General features: G+C 45.2%; 1 protein-coding gene across 1 annotated transcript in view; it reads right to left on the bottom strand.

Annotated features, from left to right (window-relative positions):
- Positions 1–1,143: 1,143 nt before the first annotated feature.
- Positions 1,144–10,616, bottom strand: part of LOC147422797 (Haloacid dehalogenase-like hydrolase (HAD) superfamily protein) — an 87,018-nt gene continuing 77,545 nt past the window's right edge. The window contains exon 4 of the mRNA XM_086502474.1: positions 1,144–1,861. Coding sequence (XP_086358600.1) covers positions 1,742–1,861 — 120 coding nt within the window. The 3' untranslated portion in view covers positions 1,144–1,741. The remainder of the gene's footprint in view (positions 1,862–10,616) is intronic.

Below are 10,616 nucleotides of genomic sequence, written 5' to 3'. Positions count from 1 at the left end.
ACAAAGAGCATAGCTCTTGGTACATAGCTTGGTATGCAGCGATGTCACAATAATAAGATAACCTCAGTTCAATCACAAACTCTACAAGGTCGAGTCACTGAGGAGAATTGCAAAATGCAGAGTGGTATGCTTGATGAAGCGCCGCCAAACTTTGGCTAAATACAGAGTTTGGTATGCTCTAACACCACACCAAATGAATGTGTGGAGAATGGACTACAAAGAGCGAATGTAGCAAGCGAACTGCTCGCTGTTTTGGCAAGTCATGAGTGATAAATTCGAAGAAATTAGGCTCGGGGTGCCTTGTTACATTCAATTGAGTGGACAAGCTGAGACAGACTTCTCTTCGAATACAAAACCTAAAGAAACTCATAGTGCCTGTGGTGACAATCTCAAGGCAACTCTCTTCCTTCCAAAAAAGGCTCCTACATTAATTTTGGCCTTTTCATGCATTAAGGAGATGGACTAAAAACGAATAAACGAGTCAAACCATTGGAGTTTAAGCCAAGAGATCTGGGCACGATATTAGCAAACTAGACACTTAACCATCACTACCATGGGTCATGACTAATACTAAACATCGTATTTAAAATTATAATTACTAGACATGAGCAAAGCTGAATAAGACTCAATGAGGTGGACAAAATGTGAATAGATTATTTACAGGCTTAACACGAGTGTGGTGGGATGAGCATCATCAAGGGGAGAATCAAAGGAAGGCAGGTGCAAGCTGGCAAAGTGGATAGGTGAATCTAAAAGGTGCAATTCAACCCCTAATCGATGGGTAGACCCCACTTTCTAGGGGAGATTTTACATGCTTTACAATATGTGAACTCATGGTAAATTACCTTCAGGTTGAGCAACCATACAATACAAAATAGGGAGCCAGTAGATTGCATTTTTCCTAACATTGAAGGATTGGGGGGTGGGGGGGGTTAGGTTTGGCTGGCTGGCTTTTATGTGGTAAGAACAACAACACAAATGTGAGAGGGTAGAAACTTTAGACAAAGCTCAGCAATTGCTTGCCAATATGGGATTGACCATTGGTTGCCAATATGGGATCCACGTAGTTGTTTGCAAAGACGAGTTTACGATTTATTGAGTGCATTCAACAATGGCGAGAATCAAACGTGGATACAATCATAATTAGCACCAACACCTTCAAATATCATTACTCAGCACAAATGTATATCATGATAGATCTCCACACTTGGCACACTTGCCCTCCACACACATCTCCTCACGGTAAGATGCCCCATCCACACACTCATAGAGCAAAGAGTGGACAACCAAGAGCACATTATAGTCGTCGGCAAGCTTTAACACCTCAATTGCCCACTGCAAATGAAAACCAAAAAAAGCTTCCAAGAGAGCAGCGGAGATGAATATAGATGCTTTTACATGTGTCCATGAAATAGCTTCCTAAGTTGCCCCAATAGACACAAAAAATTGCACGTAGTTGCCAAATTCCCACTATAAATGTAGCAATATGTATTACTGGCTGCAGAGATACTTCAGCCATAAATCCCACCTTTATGATTTCCAGGTAGCCTCAATAGAGGCCAGCCATAGTATACAATTTCTCGAATTTGAGAAAGGAAAAATGCGTAATAATCTAAAATCTGTTTTACCTTTGGTCAAAGTGAGTAGACTCATGCGAATTGCTGAGGATGTGTCAACCCAATTTCTATATGAACAGCTCAGCAAGTTTTACTTTTAGTAAGATCTGAAACTGACTTCAACTTCATCTTGAACTCGATGAGCCTTGATTTTTTGATCTTGTAAAATCTGTCAAGCCTTCCCGCAATGCTTTGATGTTGACACCATCATCGACAAGGATACTGGTCACACCCATCCGAGAAACCTGCACAATGGAGAAAAAGAAGTTGAAGCCATTTCATTCATTCAAAAGACTGCCACAATGTGCAAAAACTCACCTCTGTGGCCTTCATTAGTTCGATGTACTAAGCTAGCGATTAAATCGCTTGAAACACAATTTGTAAAATAACAAATGCATATTTTGTGTGCCATGCTACTGTCATATGTTTAGATACGGGATCTAGCAAACTAGAAGAAGTCCTGAATTCAGAAAAGATACAGATGCAGAGCAACAAAATGCAGACGACAGTTAACTCCGAGGCTCTCATTAATCAAATAACTTTGGCATATAAAGGAAATTTTTAGATGCTTATATTTCCCCAGGACATAGGTTGGGACATGGACATGGGACTCAACAATACGATGAATAATTTTGTTCGCTTTCAATTGGGACCCTAGCCAAGGCAATTTCCTGCATCATGACACTGGACAGTTCTTTTTTTTCCTTTCCTTTTCTTTCCTTTCTTGGCGGGAGTTGCCACAAGCTGTGGCATTTAATTCCCTTGCCGGAGCCAGGAGGTTTACGGCTTTTAACGCTAACAGCGGATTCAGTAACTTTTCAAGGACCCCTCGTCTGTCGAAGCTGTGGCATAAGAGCAGTAAGCAAAATAGATGAAAGCACTAGTACAAGCAAGTGTAGACAAAGCTACAACGATAATCCGTCTTACCTTTCGACATCGCCATTTTTTTTAAAAAAAATTAGCATGCTTTGAGAGAGAAAGAAAGAAAGAAAGATTTTTTAACGTCCATAAGAGGGCCTATGAGACATATCAAAGTACATGAGGTGGGTGTCCTCTGGATATCCGTGAAGGATAAAAAGTACGAAGTAAAAATAACTATCCTGTGTAATGACTGAGGGAGAAGGAAGGTGATACAAGGGTGGGGGGTGGAGCTCTAAACTAGGAAATAGATGCAATCCTATATGCTGGGGTAAATACAATCATGAGAGAAAATGCTATCATATCTCTAGCTCCATCCAGTCCCATAGTCAGGGTGCACGATATGATGCATGGGTAAGTGGGGTGTGAACAATCCGCGTAGGATGACGGTTGGATCTGCAAAAGCCCATATGCGTCTCTCCCCTAGAGATCTGTAGTAGCGCTCCTAGATCTCTCTCTGGTGAAATCGGGGTGCCCTAAGTCCATGGGTGCGTGGGCGTCTGCGAGCTCGGACCTCCTCAACCTGCTGTAGGGTCACTCCTCTCTGAGTAGTCTGGGGTGGTGGTTGTAAGGTGCAGCGGAAGTGAATGTAGAACTTTGCTCAAGATGAGTGCTCCGAACTGTGCTCAAGGTTCCTTTTACTTACAGAAGGGAGAGCCTTCCGTTCCTTTAGTGAGAGAGTGCAAAGGACACAAACGAAGTGGTGAACACTGTGAATGAAGGTGCTCAGACTGAGAGAGAGAGAGAGAGAGAGAGAGAGAGAGAGAGAGAGAGAGAAGAATCCGACACCAGAATGTTGTCAAACCCTCCTCCGAAGGGCCCACTCTCTATGGCGAGAGCGGTCTACTATTGATTGCACAAATCTCTACAATGCTTGGACTTGCCAACGATGTCGACGACGATGAGGACGACGACGAGACGGGCTGAAATCTGAAAATTCTAAGAGCTGAAATCTGCAAATCTTTATCTGATGAATTCTAACTCTATGTCGGTGACGATGTCGATGATGACAATGCAACGATGAGGCGCTGAAAACGCAGATGCTGAAATCTGGTCTACTATTGATTGCACAAATCTCTACAATGCTTGGACTTGCCAACGATGTCGACGACGATGAGGACGACGACGAGACGGGCTGAAATCTGAAAATTCTAAGAGCTGAAATCTGCAAATCTTTATCTGATGAATTCTAACTCTATGTCGGTGACGATGTCGATGATGACAATGCAACGATGAGGCGCTGAAAACGCAGATGCTGAAATCTGTGTTTTCCGGGCTGAATCTGCAAACTACGCTGGATCTGACCGTGCGGCGAGGAACTGCTGCGGGAAGGTGAGATCTGCGAGGTTTGGGGGTTCTATTGCGGAAACTGACTGCTGAAAACTGAAAACGCTGAGTCTAGGGCTGATTCCGTCACGAAGATCTGCAAAAACGCTGAGGTGGTTCTGCAAATCAAAAACGCTAGGAGCTGAAAATGGTTCCTGCTGTGGAATCTGCTAACGCTAGGGGATCTGCTGTCTACTGTGGTCGCCGGGGCGGATCTGCTGTGCAAAACGCAAGGGCTGGTCTTGAATCCAAAAACGCTAGGTTATGCTATCTCTTGCAAAAACGCTAGGCCTCTGTGGGGGTCTTGCTAAGAAGTTGCCTGTTGAGCAAGGTGCTCTTGTTGCCTCTTCTGCCAGAAAGTGATAGCGCTAGGTTTCTATGTATACAAACTTAGTAAATTTGCCCTACCTAGTTCCCAACAAAAGTCAGTTAAAAATATTAAGTGAAAAATGTCAAAAATAGGAAAAATAGGTCTATGCACTGTAAAAATGCTCCTGATGGGTTCTGATGGAAATCTGATGATCATGCTGTGTGCAACCAGAGGATATGCATCTACGTCCAAGTGTCTGGACATGCACGGTCTGCGAACACACTCACAAAAGTGCCAGATCATATCCTATTCTAGACTGACTTGACTAAACTGAACCCTAGTCATGCTGTAGCTTGTCCACCGACACATAGGGTTGGATGTGTCATGTGACATCCCCTCCTTTTCAAAGTGAGGTACTGGTACCGAACTGTATGGCGTCGAGGGAGATCGCCAATAACATCTGGAATCCTGGAAAGGACTCTTCGCCGGCCCACTCTGATGTGTGGGTCGTGCGATACTTGAACTTCATAAAGGTCTGCAACGCTTGCTTCTTTGGGCCGCGCCGAAAGCGACACAAATGACACAGTCATTTGTGGCTCCTTCAATGCTTCAACTTCGTTTATAGTCATGCGTCTACCTTCTTCAAGAATCTCCGAGGCTGAAAATTCCTGAAACCACTTCCAACTCAAAAACATGAACATACCCATACCACGTAAAGTGATTGGAAAAGCTCTTGTCTTCTCTAAAGACTCTGCATGCAATGTAGATAAACATAGAGACGGAGTGCCAAACCGTTCATCAAACACATGCAAACAATAAGATCGAATCTTTTCTTTCTGATCTAAATCAATCAATTGTGGCAAATCATAATAGAAATGCCGATGCTTGATGCTCAATCCTTCTTGTGCTCTTTCTACGATTGGGTCGTGCCAAGGAAGAGACATGAAATGTGACTTCCTTGAATGCATACTTTTCAGCTTTTCATGAGAAATCCCCATACATCTGTGCTCATTCATGAGTGAATCGTGCTCAACGTACAATATGGCATGCCTATGAAAAGGGATCACATAAGGACGGTGACTAAAATACAGGAAACGATCACGAATGATACACTCACTGCGTGCTGACTAATCCTTCGAACACATAATACTTCCTGTGGGGGTTCTTGAGACCTAGGCTCGAGAGCCAAGATCGGTTCTTCGTGATCTATCGAATCTGTAATGAGGTTAGCTTTACTAGAAAAAGTATCAACTAACCCATCCTTCTTGTGAACAATCACATCATCATGCTCGTGAATAATCACATCATCTTCCTGCAAATCAACGTGCTTATCATCATGCAAATCCTGTGTATCATACTTTGGAGAAGATGAGACTGAAAGAGTCTCCTTCTCCTGAATCCATTCAATCTTCGCCTAGCCTACACATTAGAAATGAGAGAGAGAGAATGAACAACTTGCTCTCCACAAATGACAAGAGAAGAGTCACTTTTGGCATTGAAAATGAACGTATTTTTTGCTAAATCAATAAGAGGGTTATGTTCACGAAACCATCAAATGCCTAAAAGCATATCACATCCTAAAAGCGGAGAGACTACAAATTTTCTGCAAAAGGACACTTGTTGAACAGTGAACAAAACATCAAGGCACTCTTGCGTGATGAGAGAGTCCATACCGGGAGAGAAGCCAGACACCTCGAAAGGAGATGTCTTGCGAACCTCCAAGCGGGCTCTTTCGACAAGAGAGTCACTAATCAAATCATGCATACTGCCTGGGTCAAACAATATGACAAAACGTTGACCATTCACATGACCATAACACTTAATGAGAGACTCATCAATGGGAGGATCATGAGAGACTTGGATCACACTCGTGTTCTCATTTATTGCATTGACAGAGGAAGTGGGTTCTATGGGTTCTTTAGATTCAATAGATTTAAGCTTAGGACATGTTCTTTTTATGTGACCCTTGATGTGACAATGAAAACAACAACCTTCCTTAGAATAAATGCTTTGTTCTTTCGACGTGATGTATCCTCCTAAAATTCCTTGTTCTGCCTTTTCATCTGGAGTGAGCTTAGGTTTAGCAATTGTGTTAGCTTTACCCTTAGGTTCATTGGAAGAATTCTTTTCTGAGAGACTATTGGAAGATTGGTTAGAAGAGTTACCGTTCTTACCATTCTTACCCTTTTGAGGGTTCTGAGAAGTCTGAGAGGTACTTGTGGAAATCTTGTTTTCCTTAGGCTTTCCATTGTCGTGCTTCATCTCCTGTGCAAGAGCAATCGCTACCGCCTTGTTGAGATCGATTGGATCGAGCGCCTCAAAACCATACTTGATATACTCGTCCGATCCATAAAGGAATGCCTCCTTGCGCTCCGCATCCGATTTGCATAATTGAGTGTCAAGCTGCAAAACACGATTAGAGAAAGACATAACTGGCATACCATTTTGCTTGAGATCGCGCCAATCGTCCTTCAATCGTGTGAGATACTGAGCTGGCATAAGCCGCACCTTGAGCTTGTCTTGGAAGTCGGCCCAATTGAAAAAAAGGGGCGCGCCATCCTCGGCTTCCTCTAGGTGCGCCGCCAACTGTGTCTCTTGCCATGCGTGGTACCAATTGATGGCATCACCGGCAAGGTACATAGCTACCGTCAAAACCTTGCTATTGCCCTTCTTAGTTGTCGCAAAATAAGCATTAAATTGATGCAACTAAGAATGAATACCAGTAGCATCCATCTTACCATCATACTTACTGAAGGTGATCTTCTCTATGGCTAAGTTGTTGTAGCCCGAATCTCGGCTTGCGCCACTTGATGAACTACCAATATCTTTGGCTGGCTCAGACTTCCAGGCGAGAACATGTCGTACAAACTCTTGCATGCGTCGCTCACTCGTGGCGTAGATGGGGAAGGGGGAGGGTCGGAAAAACCTCCTGGTGGGGAAAATTCTTCTTCACCACCCTCATGCTCATCACCTCATGCGAAGTATCCATGCCGCTTCGGGTGATGACCATACACTTTGATCTTTGGTTCTTAAGTTCACAAGGAACTTGGGTTCTTGTGGGTCTTGGGTTCTTGCGGGTCTTGAGGTTCTTGGGGGTCTTGAGGTTCTTGGGGGTCTTGAGATTCTTGGGTTCTTGAGTTTCTGAGGTTCTTGAGTTCTTGAGGTTCTTCTTTCGCTTGCAATCTGTGTTAGAGAAGGATCTTCTCTTCACCCGAGTTCTACTCTTTTCCGCGGGCGCACCCCTTGGCGGCCTTGCGCTCACACCAAGGTTGCTTTTTCCCACCTCACGTCGATTGGCCGGCCACTAAGTGCACGGTCCACTCTCAATGAGTGAAAAAAGAAACAAGGAGAGGCTGGACAAGCCCTTCTTTCTTGGGCTTCCTGTCACTCTTCAAAAACACGATTAGGAATGGACACGCCCAAGTGGACTTGGGTTACATGCGATCGCAACAAGCAAAAAAAATTCTTGTGGTTCTTTCCTTGAGTGATACAGAACACTGCCAAAGCTTTGATGCCAATGTAAGGTGCAGCGGAAGTGAATGTTGAACTTTGCTCATGATGAGTGCTCCGAACTATGCTCAAGGTTCCTTTTACTTACGGAAGGGAGAGCCTTCCGTTCCTTTAGTGAGAGAGTGCAAAGGACACAAACGAAGTGGTGAACACTGAATGAAGGTGCTCAGACTGAGAGATAGAGAGAGAAGAATACGAACCAGAATGTTGTCAAACCCTCCTCCGAAGGCCCCACTCTTTATAGCGAGAGCGGTCGACTATTGATTGCACAAATCTCTACAATGCTTGGACTTGCCGACGATGTCGACGATGATGAGGACGACGATGAGACGGGCTGAAATCTGAAAATGCTAAGGGCTGAAATCTGCAAATCTTTATCTGCTGAATTCTAACTCTATGTCGGTGACAATGTCGATGACGACGATGTGCTGAAAACGCAGATGCTGAAATCTGCGTTGTCCGGGCTAACTACGCTGGATCTGACCGTGCGGCGAGGAGCTGCTGCGGGAAGGTGAAAACTGCGAGGTTTGGGATTCTACTGCGGAAACAGACTGCTGAAAACTGAAAACGCTGAGTCTGGGGCTGATTCCGTCGGGAAGATCTGCAAAAACGCTAGGGGGTGAAAATGGTTCCTGCTGTGGAATCTGCTAACACTAGGGGATCTACTGTCTACTGTGGTCACCGGGGCAGATCTGCTGTGCAAAACGCCAAGGCTGGTCTTGAATCCAAAAACGCTAGGTTATGTTGTCTCTTGCAAAAACGCTAGGCCTCTGTGGGGGTCTTGCTAAGAATTGCCTATTGAGCAAGGTGCTCCTGTTGCCTCTTCTGCCAGAAAGTGCTATGCTAGGTTTTTATACATACAAACTTAGTAAAGTTGCCCTACCTAGTTCCCAACAAAATTCACTTAAAAATATTAAGTGAAAAATGTCAAAAATAGGGAAAATAGGTCTATGCACTGTAAAAATGCTCCTGATGGAAATCTGATGATCATGCTATGTGCAACCAGAGGATATGCATCTACTCTAAGTGTTTGGACATGCACGGTCTGCAAACAGACTCACAAAAGTGCCAGATCACTTCCTATTCTAGACTGACTTGACTAAACTGAACCCTGGTCATGTCCACGGACACATAGGGTTGGATGTGTCACCTGATAGTGGTGCTGCTGGGGCCCTTTGGAAGAAGTCTGTGAGCTCTGTCCGGCGCTCGTCTCTCACAGCTGATGATGTCTGAAGGAGAAAGTCCCGGTGGTGCTGTGCCTCTATGAGGAAGCGGTCGAATTGTCGTTGATCTCTGGACTCAAGAATCTGATGTAAGGTGGGCTGATCTGCAAACAAGGTCGGGTATCTGTCTCTAATCTCCTCATATGCTCTACATTTGCATACAAAATGCTCCTCACTCTCAATCTCTGTTGTGCAAAGTCTGCATATCCTCTTTGCTCTGGTAACATGTGCAACTCTCCGTGCCTCAATCTCTAGCTAGTGTGATGATACTCTGAGATGTCCAATGGCAACCCGTGCTCTATGTGGCATGTAGACGTCCATGTATCTCGGTCTCTGGATGAACCCATCTGCTAGATTGGTCAGGAAGTCGTCTCTGTAGTACTGCCTCTTCGTGGGAAGAGGCTCTCTGGGTGTGATCCATGTCTCTCGGATGTATAGCTGCCAGAGGTCCTGTCTGAGAACTCTATTCCTCTCATGGTGTGAGAGGCGTATGTGTGGGGAGTCGGGATCATACTGAAAAGGGGGCAAGTCCGTGATGTCCAGGCCATGACTCTGTGACCTGTGAGTACCATGCGCTCGTGTCCCCCTCCTGGTGTAGCTTATCGATGCCTCGAAAGCTCTACGGGTGAGTCTATCTGGTGGGAGCTCTCACATGCGCTGGATGAAGCAAATTGTCTGGAAGAGGGCATCTACGAGCATCGGGGGTACCGCTAACTCTGCTCTAATAATGTCATGTGGTATTGATGGTTTGCTATGGAGCAGACGAGAAATCAGAATGATCTGTGGTCGCCCTATCTGTGTCCGGAGAGATGCTGATAGCCCCGGTGCCTATACTGCAACAACGTACATCATGGCAGGTGTGACTAGAGTGTCAAAAAGCCACCCCTTGGTGCGGGGCTCCTGAAAGTGGGCCTGGTGGCATCTGTGCTCTAAGGTGGCCAGAGCTGCATATCCTCGTGTAAGCTGATCTCTGGCTGCCTGCGTCATGGAAAATCTGCCAGTGGTGCCAGTAAAAGTCACCCCCAAGTATACATATGAATCAACTACCTCCACCTGTCCACTTGCTACAGTGAGCACTGCTCTACTCCGGACTGTCCTGGAGGTGTGGAAGATCATGGCCTTGGTCTTGCCAAGGTTCAGTGTGAGCCCTCTATGTGTGCAAAAATCATCCAAGGCTCGTAGATGGCTTTGTAGTCCCTCCTGTGTCTCAGAAACTAGAATGATAACATCTGCATAGAGCATAATATGGACTCGTATACTTGCTAAGTCTGATCTCGCCCCGCCTGCTCGTAGGATGTAATCTGATATCTCGTCGATGTAGAGGCCAAATACAGTCGGGGAGAGGGGACATCCTTGCTTCACACCAATGGTGCTAGCAATGGGATCCCACAGTCCACCTGGGCATCGCACTCTACCTATGACCTGTGCATACAAAGAATGAATGGCCCATATCATCTCAGATGGTATCTATCTCAGATGGTATCTATAGCTCCTGGAGGCGCTGGAAGAGTCTCTCTCTGGGGATAGTGTCAAAAGCCTTGCGGAAATCCACAAAGCAACAGTAGAGTCTCCTCTTCCGTTCTTTTGCTCCATCGATCAGGCAATGAAGCACGAAGATGTGGTCGATGGTCGAGAAGGTGCATCGAAAGCCTGCTTGACCTGGTGCGCATAGCCCTGATGTCTCTGTGTATGTGCTAAGCTCTGCCTCCACAA

The sequence above is a fragment of the Adiantum capillus-veneris genome, chromosome 27 (assembly GCF_014529385.1).
Source record: "Adiantum capillus-veneris isolate H3 chromosome 27, ASM1452938v2, whole genome shotgun sequence".
In the NCBI taxonomy this organism is placed as follows: domain Eukaryota; kingdom Viridiplantae; phylum Streptophyta; class Polypodiopsida; order Polypodiales; family Pteridaceae; genus Adiantum; species Adiantum capillus-veneris.
This window is presented reverse-complemented; position numbering and strand designations above follow the sequence as displayed.